At 34.2% G+C, this 17,576-nt stretch overlaps 1 protein-coding gene across 1 annotated transcript in view; it reads left to right on the plus strand.

Annotated features, from left to right (window-relative positions):
* Positions 1-2,646: 2,646 nt before the first annotated feature.
* Positions 2,647-17,576, plus strand: part of LOC140056393 (uncharacterized) — a 45,899-nt gene continuing 30,969 nt past the window's right edge. Inside the window, exons 1-2 of the mRNA XM_072101756.1 lie at positions 2,647-2,664; positions 10,484-10,555. Coding sequence (XP_071957857.1) covers positions 10,498-10,555 — 58 coding nt within the window. The 5' untranslated portion in view covers positions 2,647-2,664; positions 10,484-10,497. The remainder of the gene's footprint in view (positions 2,665-10,483; positions 10,556-17,576) is intronic.

The following is a 17,576-nucleotide window of genomic DNA, read 5'->3' on the forward strand; positions in this document are numbered from 1 at the left end:
TTCTTAGCTCAGCCCCAACAATAAAGCTGGTCATATTTCGAAGAACAAGAAGTACATTTTCCGGGACCTAACATCTCTATTTTTCAAGCATTTCTTAGCTCAGTCACAACCCATGATAGGGACTTATATATTTTTTTTCATGTTTTGAAGTATAATAAGTCCAATTTCCGGGACCTCCAACTCTTTTTTTCAAAATTTTCTTTGAACTTTTATTTTTTAAATTGAAAAAATATGGATTGAAACAGTCATCGCGCATCGTTTTTTTGCACGCAGTATTTTATTTATGCATTATAAAAAATGGAAAAAATGGCTACCCTAAATCTGATTAAAAAGACCTCAAATGACGCTAGAACGCGTTGCTTCCGGGGGCTTCGCCTCCTGGACCCACCGGGGGCCCTTGGCGGCCCCTGGCCCTCAGCCTAGTGATGCTCGCTTCGCTCGCATAGCCCCCTCGTCGGGGAATGTAGCCCCCGCGTCGGGAAGATCCTGGCGCCACCCCTGCTGAGTTGGCCTCATCATGAAAGCGTTAAGTTCTGGTGTCCATCGTTCAACTAGCCCAAGCCACAACAGAGAGTCTTACATCAGTCTTTAGAACGTCAAATAACGCAAATTTTTCCAGGGCCTTCGGCCCCTGGACCCTGACCGGGGGCCCTTGGCGGCCCCCTGGCCCCCAGCCATTGTTGCTCGCTTCGCTCGCACCCCCCCCATTATAAATGCTGCATACGGGCCTGTATTATTTAAACAAGCACGAATGTGCGATACTCGGAGTACAGCAAAAGAAGCTGTAATGACGTCATAAGACGGGATGTGACGTCACATACACATCAATCATGGAGGTATACCTCCATGCATCAATAACCTCGCTAACAAATATGGCTATACGGTACCATCTTCGAGACGTCATATGGCTGCATTCGGTTTGAAATTTAAAAATCCGGCTATAGCTTTAAGAACATGTCCCTTTAGTATATTCATGGCAAATACCAGCTCAATACTACAACGAATAAGGAAGGAGTAGTACTTTATAAATCGCACTTTTTTTCGATTGGTATCATGTTTATGGCGTCATAATTCTGCATCCGGTTGAAATACGAACATGTTTCTCTCTATAACTTTGTTCATCTATTACCCTAGTAGTATTATATATATATATATATATATATATATATATATTATATATTATATATATGCATGGCATGTTTCAGAGCCGTCAGACAACTACTAGTACTAGTAGGACTTGAATTGGCAAAAGTTGGCTCAATAGTGTCCAGATGGAAGAGAAGATGAGTCCTAGACTTGAGTACCCCCGAGTAAAAACCGGTGCATATTAAAGTTGGAATTTATTCTGACTTAGTTAGGCCTCCACTGATTGTGAGGGCGTTTGTTGTATGAGAGACTATATCTGGTAGGTGAAAATCTGTGATAATACCATGGCTCTGTGGTCTAGTGGTATGATACTCACCCTGTAAACGTAGGTCACAGGTTCTAATCCCGCCAGACACATACAACTAATAAAAAGCAAATCAGGCAAAGAACAGTAATTCTAAACCGCACCGTGATATACTGAAATTGAATTAATTCATTTTAAACGATAAAGATTAGGAAATCTGTGAGAATGAGAAAAAGTCTCCCCAACCGAAACTCAAACTCGGACCGCCTGCATCAGGCACAGAATATTAAGCGTTTTTATATCATATTTAAAGAAAAAGGGGTCTTTTTTGTTTGTAAACAGTTGTATTCGATATAACTTAACGTAATTAAAACATTTAAATAAATTAACGATCGGTTTTTTTTTTATTTACCCCTCTTTATAAAAAACCAATTTTTTTTTTTTTATGTTAACCGTTAAACCCATGTGTCACGGTGCAAGGCTAATTTATTCATAAGACATTTTAGGTTAAAAACAGTATCACTAATTAATTTTTTTTTCTCAGTTATTTGCCTTTGGCGATGTTAAAGAGTCGCTACTTTTTCCAAAGTGATTAACCGGCGATTTCGCCTTCAACAATATTATCTCATTATATCCTATAAGCTTTCTAAAATTTCAAGAGAGACAAAAAAGGGCTACCATCGTTCTCGATAAATAGAGACAATAACTTCAAAGCTAATTCATACTTTTGATCATGACAAATAGAAAAGGTGTATGGTGTGTTACAATTGCAGCAGTGGACCATGAACATTCTTACTCAATCCCTAAAAAGCATTAAACGTTCCATTTCAGTAGGATTTTGGTGGAAATAAGGTGTCTGAGTGAGTAGACCTACTTCAAATTATCGTTATGTTTAATAGTATACAAAACGTACAAATAATGAATGATTATGAGTGTGATGGTACAAATAATTTCAAGAGATAAAGAGTAAACATGAAATTATTTATACTATAGCACGAATATAAAAACATTCATTATTTGTTTTAAATATTTTTTTATAACATCTAAAAGAGGAATTTACTGTCAGATTATAACTAAGACAATCTCTATTTTGATTAGTATCACTCAATTCTCTGTTTTGAAAGATTAGTTTATTACTTTGTTTCACATCATGTTTCATATGTTTTGAGTCTAAACCAGCATTTTTTTTTTGACTAGAAGGTTCTGTCAAACCAACCTTGCAGTGCTAGTCTCTGCCGCTACATATGATGCTTTGAATGACAAGAAGCAATGTGGTGTGATTTATACCGATTTCTCAAAAGCTTTTTATTCTGTTCTCATGTATTTTCTTATTTTTTTAATATCTAAGTTTGGATTTTCTCTTTTGAAGTGGTTTAGTGATTTTACGAAATAGGCAACAGAAGGTCGTTACTATTAATGGCCAGTTTTCCGAGTGGATGTCACGCATGGGTAGATTCTAGGTACTCTGATATTTAATTTAATTTATTCATTAACGATCGATCTTCCATTTCATTTTAAATATTCTGATTCACTTTTATTTGACGATAATATTAAATTATTCAAACATTATTTCTTCCCCTCTGGATGCCCTTCAGTTGCAGGAAAATTATTCACGTCTTGCTAGTCCAGTCAATCTATGACAAAAAAGGGCGTAACCCAAAACAAATTGCAATAGTTTCCAAACCTTTTTTATTTGATTCTATAAGCATCTACCAAAATCGGTTCAATGGAACATACTTTTTAAGGGGTTTTAAGGTCATAGGGGTCAAATTACACATTTTTCTATTTTGAAAACTACTAGGCGTAGCATGTTAATTTTGGTGTTTAACTACTCAGAAGACCCATATTTATATGTACTCTAATGAAACCTTTTTACCAAAAATTACAGGAAAGCATGTTTTTGACCTTTGACCTATTTTATTGTATATTTTCGTATATTCGTATCTTAGTAACCAGTGGGCGTAGATGAGCGTTATTTGCGTCAAACTACTCATAAGGTCAATGTTTATATTAGTTCTAATGGAAAAGATTCGTGTAAAATGACCGGAAGTCATTATTTTGACCTTTGACACATATTCATTATTTTAGATTTCTCAGTAACTACATTTTTTATATCTCAGTAACCACTAAGCACAACTTCGTCAATTTTGTGTCAAAAGATTCAGAAGACTCATATATTTATATTCACTATAGGCCTAATGAAAAAGTTTTTTTAAAAATGGATAGAAACTATGTTTTTGACCTTTGACCTATTATACCAGTATATTTGTTTATATTTACTCTAATGAAAACAAATGCAAATGTACAATATAACCGAAAATCATTATTTTGACCGTTGTCATGAATAAATCTCGGGTCTCGAGTATAACATTTTAAATTTGACCAAATAATAAGTGCGGCGATCTGACAGACGTTGGGCTGGAATATCAACTGATCTTGCCATAGAACAGTGTCTTATGCGTAGCATAAAAACAAGAGGAGGTCTAACAAAAAAAAAAAAAAATTCAACGACTTGTCTGGGTCCTTTCAACTCCAGTCTGCGCCAAGATCAATCATTCAATGCAAGAGTTCACTAACGTGTTGTATACTACCAGTGAACAACATAAAGAAACAACATATGCCAGAAAGATGAAGGACCTCAGTGATGTACAAGACATATCAAGGTATCTGACACAGCGAAATCCATTCAATACAGACAGTACAAAATCACTGACAAACATTGCAACTGGAGTGACGGCACATATCAATGTAGACTGTGACAATGCCAAGCATGTAGCAGGCCCGTAGCCAGGGGGGGGGGGTTGTATGGTTCGGGCGAATCCCCTTTACAGCGACCCCCCCCCCCTCCCCATAACCGACTGTGAACCCCTATCCCCGACATCCACAATACCTCACCACACCCTCATCTCTGAAAATGCCCCACAATACAAAAGGTTGTTTGTAAATTGAAAAATTTGTAAACTCGTCCGTGAATAACTCATACCTTATTGTTAAACAAATGAATTGGTTGCCGATTTTCACCTGAAAAATAATACGAATTTTTGGTCCCAGGATGTAACATGATATTGACGCGAGCTTGAGCACGAACGAATCGTACAAAGAACACCGTTAGACAACCGCGTACCTATTGTTTCGATCACTGGCAGTCAGCATGCATAAAGTATATAGCCTTCCGACGTACATCAAAAAATGGAACGCTGCGGTTACCTACAATATTTATGTGTGGCTATGAAGTATAGTGTATCATCATCATAGAGGATTATAGTGAATTTAATATATTACACTATAATATCTATGGTATCATGTACTGTAGTTTACATTAGGCCTATGGCATTCGATTATTTTTTTCTAGACCACCAGCCGATACGTAGGCCTACTCAACTGTACCAATACCACCTATTTACATTGATATATTTAGTTTCCTCAACAAATTGCTGTAAATAAATATAGATAGAGCTATCAGGGGCGGTCACAGGACTATTTTAAGAGGGTTGCCCAAAGACTCCAGGGCTGTAGACACTGAGTATTTGAGCAAGCAAATTGTTAAATGACACCCCTAGATGGCCGCAAATAGTACTCTCGCACGTAAATTTATGATAATTTTTTTTTCGTTCAATGCAAACGTCGCGGGGAAGTCTCCGATTAAGGTACTTTTGGTACGGTAATACATTCTAATAACTGTACTCAATTAATGTAAATTAATTATCAATTAATAATTTTAAAAAGTTGTACAAAAAATATGAAGCAGTTGCTATAAATATATTGAGCAAAAGGTTAAATTGTATAATTTGGAATTTTAATTCATTTAAAAATGCTAAATAAAGTCAGATGTTAAAACCACATTTTCCAAAAATTCATTTTCATTTATCCACTATAAACTTTACAAAAGTGTTGTTTTAAACCACACTCCAAATAAAACAAAGAAAATAATGATAGGAAATTTGCAGAAAGAAGCAAACTTTGCTCTGTTACCGGTATAACACGGTTCAAGTTTTGGAACGTCTATAAATTACTACGGAAATTCGGCCTATTTACGACGAACGTACGGAAATGAAAATAAATAGGGAAATACAACACTATACGCACAATTATGATTTGGCCTAAAAATTGCCCTTAGATTATGGAAAACCCCCGGCAAAACGCAATAATTATGGACAAATCGATTATTAGCCTTGGCAATATGGCTAATATTTAAAAGGAATGAATATAGGCTATATTTCGTTTGTCGATGAATTTTTTAAATCATGTGTGAATGATTGATCCATTAGAGGTAATCTGTGATGGTTCTAGTAACACTGCTATGCGTGCGTAATTTGTGAATAACGTAGTAGTATGCTACATACACGAGCCTAGATAGGGAGGATCTGTACTGTCGTTCATTGCGAGAGGAGGGGGAAGTCCGGTAATGTGTCATGAAAAATGTAACAAGCCAGAGATGAAATAAAATTACTAACATTTAGCTGATTGTCGTTGTTTTAGTCGTCGTCAGAAGTTTATCGACCGACATCTATTTCTCATGTGTAGTAGAGCGTTTCTTTGATTGAATAATTTTTTTTTGTATTATAACACAAGTTCATTTTGGATTTTCAGTAAATTACCAATTGTTTATTCAAAGTCAAACTGTAACTAATCCCTCACTATTCAACCAAAATGTTATTATACTACTATATTGTTGAAAAATGGATTGCGTGACTTGAAAATAGATTGATAGTAAAAGGTAATAAAGACACGTTCTTGTCTGGTTATTAGGTATGCATGCTCTGATAAAGCAGAGGATTATTTTTATAGCGTTCCATTTAAAATAGGTTTTATTACAAAGAAATATTTTGGTTGTGAAGGTCGTTTTAACAATTAGGCTAATATCAAAACATTCAACAATGATAAAATGCCCTGCAACTCTGTAACTACTTTATGACTAAGCCTATCAAGTTCCGTGTCCGGATGGTATACGATGAAATGGAACTCAATTTCAATTTAGTGGCAGAAACAACATTTAGTATGAAATTAAGGCTGTTGCCTGGGCCACAAGGGAAACACAGTGACAGTGGGACAGTGACCCAAATACTTAGTGTCCGAACCCCCCCCCCCCCCCTTGACAGATCCTGGCTACGGCCCTGTGTAGGTCAACAAATTGTGCAATCAATGACAAACCAAAAGGTCGCCGACTACACATTTCGGAAAAAGAGCCAATCCATTACAATGAACTCTAAAAGCGCATTGAAGATAAAAGATGATGTGGTCAATGTAGATCCTTTACTTCTATTTCAACGACTTGTAACTGCCGGCACAAGATGCGATAATGTATCAGATATATTTAGATTGTTTGAATCACCAGATATGATGAGGTCTGCAAATAAAGCTAGTTTAGCTGATAGTTTGTGGTCAACAGCAATCGAGGTTGCTCCAGAACCTCCTGATCAAATTCAGTACGTCTTAGATGGAGGAGCACTACTTCATAAAATTCCATGGACAAGAGGGGCTTCAGGGGTGACATTATGAGAGTATACACTAAATATGTTTCTCACAAATATGGAAAACCCATTGCTGTTTTTGATGGGTACGATAACTCACTAAGTACAAAAGACTGTACACATACAAGGAGAAGTGGTGGTGGTGGTGTAGCTGTACACTTTGACCAATCTATGACCTTACAAACCAAAAAAGAAGAATTTCTGTCAAACGTTCAAAACAAACAAAGATTCATTAAGATTTTGGGAAATAGTCTTGAAAAAGAAGGTTGTACTGTTCACCACGCAGAAGCTGACGCTGACTATCTTGTGTCGAAGATGGCTCTGTCCTACGCAGAACAAATAGGCACGGTTGTCATCGCAGATGATACAGATATCCTGGTCCTCCTTATCCACCATGGTGGTCACACCAAACATAATGTATGGTTCAAGCCAAACCAAAGGAAAGAAACTAAAAAGGTGCAACGATATTGGAACATTGCGGCAACAAGACTTGACCTTGGCAGCGATGTTTGTAAATATATCCTATTTTGTCACGCGTTCCTTGGATGTGACACGACATCGCGATTTTTTGGTATTGGGAAAATCAAAGCAGTAACTAAAGTAAGAAGTGACTGTTTATTTTCTGAACAAGCCAAAGTGTTTATGACTTGTAAGGCAAACAGACAGGAGGCAATTGCAGCGGGTAATAATGCCATTTTGTCTTTGTATGGTAGCAGCGATAATGAGAACCTAGATGAATTGAGGTTTCGTAAATTTCATGAAAAGACTACATGCAGTACTAAAGCAGTTCATCCACGTTCTTTACCCCCAACGGCATCAGCGGCAAAGTATCATAGTCTAAGGGTGTACCAACAAGTTAAAATTTGGCTTGGAAATGAAGAAAATGTACCTCCAGATAAATATGGATGGAAGATCAGCCAAGGCAGGATGATACCATATTTGATTTGTTTTGTGTGTTTTTAGAGTAAATATAAACAGAATAATGAATAGTTAAATGTTATCTTGGGTGCTGATCTATGAAGAAATATAACACCAATATATTGCCCCAATTACTAAACGTTTTCTGGATAGACATCAAAGGTAAAAATAATTACTTTCGCATTGACTATATACACAGACATTTTTTATTAGAGTGGATATCCTTCTGAGTTGTTTGACACAAAAAATGCTCATCTACGCCCATTGGTTACAAAGATATGAATATACCAATATAATAGGTCAAAGGTCAAAAGAGTAGTTTCCGGTCATTTTTTTGTAAAAAGTTTTATTAGAGTGAATATAAATAAGGGTCTTCTGAATTGATTAACACAAAAATTACGAAGTTACGACTATTGGTCACCGAGATACAACAAATTTAATTAGTGAAATAATATAAAATAATGAATATATGTCAAAGGTCAAAATGATGTCGTCTGGTCATAATACACAAAACGTTTTCATTAGAGTGAATATAAACATAGACCTTCTGGGTATTTTGACACCAAAAACGCTTGTTTACGCCCAGTGGTTACCGAGATATGAATATGCCAAAATAATAGGTCAAAGGTCAAAAACATGGACTCCGGTCATTTTTGATAAAAAAACTTTCATTAGAGTGAATATAAATATGGGTCTTCTGAATTGTTTGACACCAAAATTACCAAGTTCGGCCAAGCGGTTACTGAGATATACAAATATATAATTTGACCCTCATGACCTCTTGACCCCTTAAAAAAGTATGTTCCACTGAACCGATTTTGGTAGATTTTGGAAATGTTTCTTCCAGGAACATATAGAATCAAATAAAAAAGGTTCGGAAACTATTGCAATTTGTTTTGGGTCTATCGGTAGATTGACTGGACTATGCCGACTGGGCGAAGACTTGGGATCTTGGCCTGGATGTTGGGAAATTTAAATGTATGTCCTTTACCTACCACTTTGACCAGGCAACTCCCTGCTTTGACTGCCATATGCTTTTTCCGTTAGCCACTGCCACCGCCAGCGTTTAGCTAATTTCAATGTTTTTACTAAGCTGATTGAAACTACGTATGTGATTTGATTGATATTTTATTTAGACTAACTAACGATTTTAGCTTTACTAAGATTAAAGAACGTTATTAAATCACAATATGCAACTCGTAACAGTAAAATAAATGTACAGTAACCCCCTTTTTATGTTGAAAAAGTCGACATGTTATGAAACTGAAGTAAACTTTACTTACACGTTACAAACAGTGCTTGTGTGTCACTATATTCTATAACCGATTCGTTTATGAATGATGCTTCCAAAACTTCTCTAAAACTAAAGGCTTTTGAATTAGTTGTTCCATAAGTCAATAACCGATGTTGAGAACAAGTTCTGCCTATTTCTTAGATGAGTAGGCCCTACGAGATTTACACATTTTAAAATTGTGTTCAACTCAAAGAAATTCTCAGAGTTGCATCTATCAATACCCCTGAACATTTTGAAAACATGAATAGTTGCCGATTTTGACCTTCTATATCCCTGGGTAGGTAAGTGCAACTTAATGAGCCGTTGGCTTAATCGTATTGTTTTAAATCTATTATCATTCTTGATGTACGCTGCTGAATTTTTCTAGCTTGTCAGATTCTTTCAGAAAAATATGCTACCAAACAGGACTGCAATATTCCATGTATAGGCTTACTATAGTCTTATCATCAATTTTGACACCTATGTAGTATGGGGTCGTTGTAACCAAACCCTCAAATATAAACTCCAAGTACTCCAAAATAGAGCGGCTAAAATATTTACACATACATCTAGGTATGACTCTAGCTCACAGGCGCTCAAAGATTTAAATTGGCCTAATTTAGAAGAAAAACAATATTACAACGAAGCAGTCACAATGTATAAAATATTGAATAACTTGACACCATCCTACTTAAGAATCAGATTCTATAAACGCAAACAAACATATAATACTAGATCAAAAGATATTCTAAGTTTACATAAGGCAAACACTGAGTATAAAAAGAAAAGTTTCTCGTATTCTGGCGCAAAGCTATGGAATAGTTTAAATGCTATAAACTCAAATGCAATTTTTTTTTTTTTTTTTTTTTTTTTTGGACTGTAAATGATAACTTAATATTATAATGTAATAGTATAAATAGTTTTGTAGTAAGTAACGGCCTTGTGAAAAACACCAATATGGTGATTCAAGTGTTGCATCCGTTTTTAAATAAAGTTGTTATTATTATTATTATTATTATTATTATTATTATTATTATGTTCGGGATTATAGGGATTAGGATAGGGATTACAACACGGTCCATTTTATATTGAAACTTAATATTATCTCTTCTACCAAAATGCTACATTTGTCTATGTTAAATGGTAGTTAGTATTTCACAGACCATTCGAAAATGGGATTGCATGATCTCTCTTTTCGAAAAACGTGTTGTCTTTTAGTGAACAGATCATTGCTTTCAATATGATCCACTACAAACGTGGATCAGACAACAACCTCACGAGACTGAACATTTTCAAAAGCATGCATTAATGCCATCATTATCAACATTAGATTGCAATTTTCCGTTAGGTAGAATTAGTACTGAACGGCACGTGATGCGACCAATCCAATATATACAGGTATGTTATAATATATTTTATTTTCTGTTATAGAAGTAACTAACACGATGGTTGTCCTACTTTTAAGATTGACTATGTATGCTCTAAGTACAGGATTATGTTTTGGTAAGTACTTTCGACATGCTTTAACAAAAATTGTCTACGGACGATATGACTTAAAGTTCTTATTATTCCTTCAATTTTATTCTTTCCCATGTCCAGCGCCTGTAATTAAACCAACTATAGGATAATTTCCATTAATTATGCTTAAAGACACTTTTTTGTAGTACTCCTTTATCATTTATGAGACTGTCTTCGAGTTTTACCAGTTTAAAATAAGTAGGAACTACAAAAAAATGAGAATGAATTTAAATATGATATTGAAAATGAATATTGGGAAGATATAACACTTTATGAAGACATCGATAATATACTTAAAAGCTATGTAAATACATTTCTTAAAATTGCGAATAAACATACACGTACGTAAAAATGACTACGCCAAATCGAATCGTAGTACCCCTATATAAGCAAAATTAAAATTGTTGTGAACAAAATTAAAACAAGAAATATTTCGTACAAATAAAACGCCGCTCGACTTTTTGACTAACAATTTTAATCAATGACATTGTTCTTTCTTCAGATATAATGTTTTTTTATATCAATTATTTTTGTTTAACAATCAGTAGTAAATATCTTGTGTAAATAATTATAGTCTAGCCTACTGTACGGAACAAAAACATTATTCCTGGGTAGAGAGCATTAATTAATCCCTAATTTGACCCGGGCCCACATATACTGTAGGCCCAGTATATGCCTAGGCCTACTACCTAGGGATAACGATGCAACATTAAAAGTTAATAGCATACATTGCTTGTTGATATGTTGTATCAATATTAAAATAAAGAAAGAATTATGAAAATCTGACTTGTAGTTTTTGAAATATAGGGTCCAAAACATCGCCGAAAATAATATTTTTAGCCACCAACGAAGTAAATAAATTGCGACCTCAGTAGGAAATTGGATGAACTTAAAAATTACGGTTATTAGTAATATATTTTGTATATCAACATTGTAAAATTCAATCAAATAATTATGATATTACATGTTTATTAAATAAAAAAGAGTGTTTATTCAACCTAATTCAAAGAATTTCAATACAGTTTCAGTTTCAGTTTCAGTTTCAGTTTTTATTTTCCAATATAAACAAGTAATGAATATATGCAAAAATGGAAGGATGACCAAAAAAGAGCAAAGCTCGTACAGTATTTGGCCACCTTAACAAAATAATTAATACATGAAACAAACATAATTGAAGCACAGGACGACACAATACTAGCTAAACATGTTGGCAATGAACTCAAAGATAGTGCGATAAAACCAAAAAAGCAAAAGAACAATGTAAATGTAAACATATTTGTAACACTCATTGATAAGTGAAGAGCAAATTATTGTTATACAACTTTTTAAATACTTTGACAGATGATGAATTACGAATAGAAGCATCAATACTGTTCCATAAAATTGGAATACATTACTTTCCGGTGTGTTGAACATGCAGTCCTCACAGACATCGTGACTTCACTTCCGCAGTCTTTAATTCGCGTCAAGTTAACCAATCAAAGGACGAGAATCAACCGTGAAAAATAAAAAATTAAATCTACAGTACAATCGGAATTAAACATCCTAAATACTACAATACAATTAGAATTAGAACATGGTAAATTACAAAACAACTAAACTAAATACTACAGTACAATCGAAATTACAAAACAACTAAATACTACAGTACAATTGGAATAAAAAAAATAGTAAAAACTACAGTAGGCTACAATCGGAATTAAAACATCCTAAGTACTATACAATACATTGGAAATTAAAATATGTAAACTTCAAAACAACTGGAGCACTGTGGCGCAGTGGTTAGAGCATTGGACTTGCAATCAAAAGGTTGCCGGTTCAAGCCCAGTCCGGTCACTGCAGTGTTGAGTCATTGAGCAAGATTCTTGAGCAAGATTCTTTATCCACATTGTTCCTCCCACCTAGGGGATAGAAATGGGTACCAGTGTGTAAAAAGTACTGGGAAGGTAAATCAGACTCGTTTGTGCAAGATGAGTGGCGTACCCCCCCCCCCCCCAACTCTACAAACATACACACTTAGTGGAGTCTGGTCCAAACGCTAAGGAAATGGAAATGGAGATGGGCACCACGGCCGTTAGCATTAGCTTAGGTTTCGACTTTACCTTTACCGATTACAATCGGTTAAATTACCTACACTCTATAATGGTGTGAAATATGTAAAAGGAATGTTGGGAAACCCCTCTTCACCTGACTTACCACCACTTTATTCGCAATTAATTTTCAACAAAAATGGTAAACGAACTACTGTAATTTCTTTAATTTAATTAACACAAGAAAACAATCATTCGATAGAAAGTTCTTATAAGAGGGGCCGATTTAGTTTTTACGTTGTACAAGACATCGGCCCAATCTCTATCGGTATATAGATAAATCATATTTTTTTATTTGTAAGGGATAAACTAAGAATGGATTTGAACCCAAGAACCTGACATCAGTAGACGAGCATAATTGAAGATTCATGGACATAATTATAAGTTTATTTGTTTTACTGATTACCTGATACATTTACATTTAATGCATTAGGCTAAATGTAAATAAATGAAACGATTGTAGATACAGATGCAGATTCATTGACATAATTATATGTACCCGGCTTAAGCTTATTAATAACAACGATTCTTCTCTGTACCTTTCTAAAATTATTCGATTTTTGTGGCAACAATTTCTTGAACAAAACATAAATGAAACGAAAGAAATGCGGAGAGATTTTCGAAAACATAATAAAAGAAATAAAAGAAATAATAATAGTATACAGTACATTAAATGAATTAATCAATTATGACGTGTATAATAGGCTTAAGTTTAAATGGGTGGAAATGTTGACCATTATAGTTAAGAAGTTAAATATACTGCTTGAGGAAACTCGGTTCGTTTGGGGTAAAGCAGGATATTTGTACTATAGAATGTTTAAATAGTAAGTGATGTTCTATTTTGGGATATTGTATGTTGGGCTGGGCTGGGAATATCAGTAAGGGATAAAGACCGAATTGAGAAGGTGCTGGTTAGACAGGAGAAAGTAATTGGTTTTTCTAATCAAATGCTTGACTCGTTCTACAGCGAACGGCTTGCCGATGTGTTTCATGCTATTTATTGAACACACCAATCATCCTCTTCATGGCAACATTATCGGCTACGTTTTTACTTTTGTTATTATAACGTTTTGATGCAAACCTTGTTCAATTTGAACATTTATTTCTACACAGAAACGTTTAAAAAACGTGTTTAAAACCTTTTAAAAAATAAAATACATTTAAAACATTGAAATGATTTGACGATTAAAAACGAATTTAGGTTACGATTTGCCTAAATAGGGGTGTTTTCCGATCGTGTTATACACTGTCTAATGGATGTCCATCTTGAAAAATACCCGAACACAATAATACGAGGATGCTTCGAATTTTCCTTCTACGATAATTGTTTTTAATAGCTGAAAACCGGTTCAACAGCATGAGTACAGCATGATAATGTTGAAGACAGGCAGATTTTCTCAAATAACTGAAAATTAAATAAAATACTATTTTGATAGATTGAATATACGTTTATACAAATGTATTGATTTGCGATGAATGGAACATTCCCGTCTCTCCCGTATTATTATTATTTGGTTTAACACAAGTAGGTACATTTATTAGCCATTTAAGGTTAAACTTAATACCTTTAGATATAGTATTGCAATACTGTAAATACTTATAAATAAAAAATTTTGATTCATTTTGTGATGGCATGTATTATTGTGTCCTGCAGCGGTACGTACATTTAAAATTGCCAGTTTTTCACGCTGAAATTACAGTGTATTCGAGAACCATCTTTGCTCGCGTAGGCCTACCATGTATTCATAATACACGCAATTCCATCGTTTACATAAATGTACAAATAATTTGATCAAGAACTCTATTAAATTCATGAGAAGCTAATTTATGGAATTCAATGTAGATATTAAAACTACAACTACATCTACATCCCACATAAGATAAAAAAAAAAACTACATCTACAACTTTAAAATTTAAATTTGTATATAAGAATGATTTGCTTTCTAGATTATGATGAACGTTATATATATAGTCCTCACGTATCATCCTATGAATAAGAAGGTTATTAACATTGTTCGCGATAACTTTTCAATTTTGACTGAAGATAAATCCGCTACAAAAGATATTTTTCAAGAACCACCCATGATAGCTTACAGACGTGATCAAAGCATTAAAGACACTTCAGTTAAATCTAAATTACAAAACAAAGGTAATGAATCAATTGGAACATTCAAATGTAATAGAAATAGATGTTCGACATGTAATTACGTTTCATGTTCAAACCAAATAGTAGGACCTTCTGGTAATTATGTGATCACAGATCGTATTACGTGCACCACTAGAAATCTAGTTTATTGTATTTCGTGTACTAAATGTAATATGCTTTATATTGGTGAAACTAAACGCAGGTTAGGTGATAGGTTTGTAGAACATTTAAGGTCTATTAAACTAAAGACTCCCGGATTACCTGTAGCCACCCATTTTTGTAATAATGAGCATTCCCTTTCGGATATTACTATTTCTGGTGTTAAAGTATGTAATGGTTCTGAGACATCTCGTAGAATTATAGAAGAAAGAATAATTGTAAAGCTTGGCACTCTTGCCCCTACCGGCATAAATGTACAATTTAGATCCTTTAAACATTAATTTTGCCAGAGACATTCACATATTAACAATTATTTACACTTGAAGCTTTTGTCTTTGTTTTAAATTTCCTGCTTTATAAGCAACCATTCCTGCTTTGTACACCATAGCTTTTGGAGGCGTGCCTTTATAACTATGCCTTTTGTTTGTTAACATCTTTGATTGGTTGATTTGTTTTATTATGTAATTTTGTGACTTATATATGTTATCCTTTGTTACAATTCTTTTCACCTGATGATGGGCTATGCCCGAAACATGTCGTTAAAATAAATCTATATTGAGGCAGTTTTAACTTATTTGATCTTGATTTTTTTCTATATCCTGCCTATGCAGCTCTTTGATTATATATATATATATATATATATATATATATATATATATATATATATATATATATATATATATATATATATATCCAGATCTTGTTGGCCGATTGCTACGTTCTGAAGAACTCAAATGGCCGATTGCTACGTTCTGAAGAACTCAAATGGCCGATTGCTACGAATTCAAGACTTTTTGGCCGTTTGCTACTGTCATTTTGCTACGTTGGCTATGGACGTTTGCTACGTTGGAGTTTTCATTGCCCATGTGACGTCACTTCCGTTATTTCTTCGTCGAAAAATGAAAGGAAATGTGATGTGCGATGAAATTATGATTTGCCATTTGCCACGGATTTCAGGCTTTCCAACAACTTTATTTATTTATAAAAAATAATTAATGTACGTAATTTTGTATATTTTGTACCAAACATAGGCTAGGAGCCTAGGCAGGTAGGGTTTTTACCCATATATCGGGGCTTTGTTGTCAGACTGGAAGTCTTTTCAAATCAAATAAATCATTTGATTATAGCCTAGGCCTAGGCCTAGCTAGTAGGCCCGGCCTAGAGGCTAGGCCTAGGCCTAGCCAGGGCTCATCATAGGCAAGCCTAGCCTAGTAGTAGGAGGCTACTAGGCCTAGCTTAATAGAGAACCTAGGCTTAGGCCTAACCTACTAGGCCTGTAGCCTACATAGGTAGGTAGGCCCTAGCTAGGTAGGGCCTGTATGTAGGCTAATATAGGACTAGGCCAGGCCTTATGAAGGCTTTTTTATGCTGTATGTGTTTTACACTACAGTACCTTTTAGTAATAACTAATACCTGTGTTTAATTTTATTTCTAAATGTGTTATGCAAATTGTTTAATAGGCCTAATTATTTTATTTCTTTCAGGTTGTGATATTATAATATATTAATATAAACAGATGTGAAAGTTTTAAAGCCCATCCTAGAAGTTAGCTGATAATAATAACCAACTAATAATGTTGGTAGTGGAAGAATATTTGTCTTGTCTGGAATCAATGAAGATGATGTAGCTGACGCTGCGCAGAAATACTAATAATAAAAGATGATGATGAGAATACAAAATACAGTAATAAATAGCATATGATAGTAGTAGGCCTGTGTTTAACTTGAAAAAAGGTGTCAAAATCATTAATAAAAACTAATTAATAAAGGTAAATCAGCAAATGTGTTTACTTTACTGTAGTTTTGTATTTTTCTCAATAAATTAGTGACGTACAAAGCTGAGTGTGGGGTGGGTTACTATTTCCAAGTACCTAGATTAAGTTTAGTAAGCTTCTACAGTAATCTACACCAAGTAAGTTTGTATGACAAAATGTTATCAAGTACATGCAAACATGATGTTATATTTCTTTTTAAACGGATGAATAGAGATTATAATTGAATACATTGAAAATACAAGATTGTTTTTTTAACTTGTTTTTGGTCGAAAATAAATAGAAAATAACATTGGAGCATGTTAATAACATGTAGTTGACAACATTTTATATAATAAAAACCATATGTTGACAGACACTAATAGACCTACGCTGTGGACAACACTGATGCAGTGTTATACAACTTTGGATGTTACAAGAATTATGGACAAGAAAATCAACAACTCCATCCATAAACATCACCATGTGCTAGGGTTCTCATAATTCATTTTTAATTCATGTTTAATGTAGTAAACCTCATAATTATGGCAGTCAGGATCAAGTCCAGAAGTGCAAAAGCACTTGTCATGACTTAACCCTTTTCAGCAAAACAAAAGGTTTCAGTTTAAAGTAAATCAGAAATAAGGTTTAACAAGTATATATAACCAGTTTAAAAAAACTAATTACATTGACTTAAAGATGTACTGTCTTCCAAAAACATGAACACTGAAGATTAATAAAATTAATGCAAGTCATTTAACTTTAGGATGATGAGCTTTTTAAATAGTGGCCCAGTGTGAGCAAAATAAGGAGAGAATAGTAATAAATGGAATGACTAGAACCCCACTGCAGCCTTCATC

Source organism: Antedon mediterranea, chromosome 8 (genome assembly GCF_964355755.1).
Source record: "Antedon mediterranea chromosome 8, ecAntMedi1.1, whole genome shotgun sequence".
NCBI lineage: Eukaryota > Metazoa > Echinodermata > Crinoidea > Comatulida > Antedonidae > Antedon > Antedon mediterranea.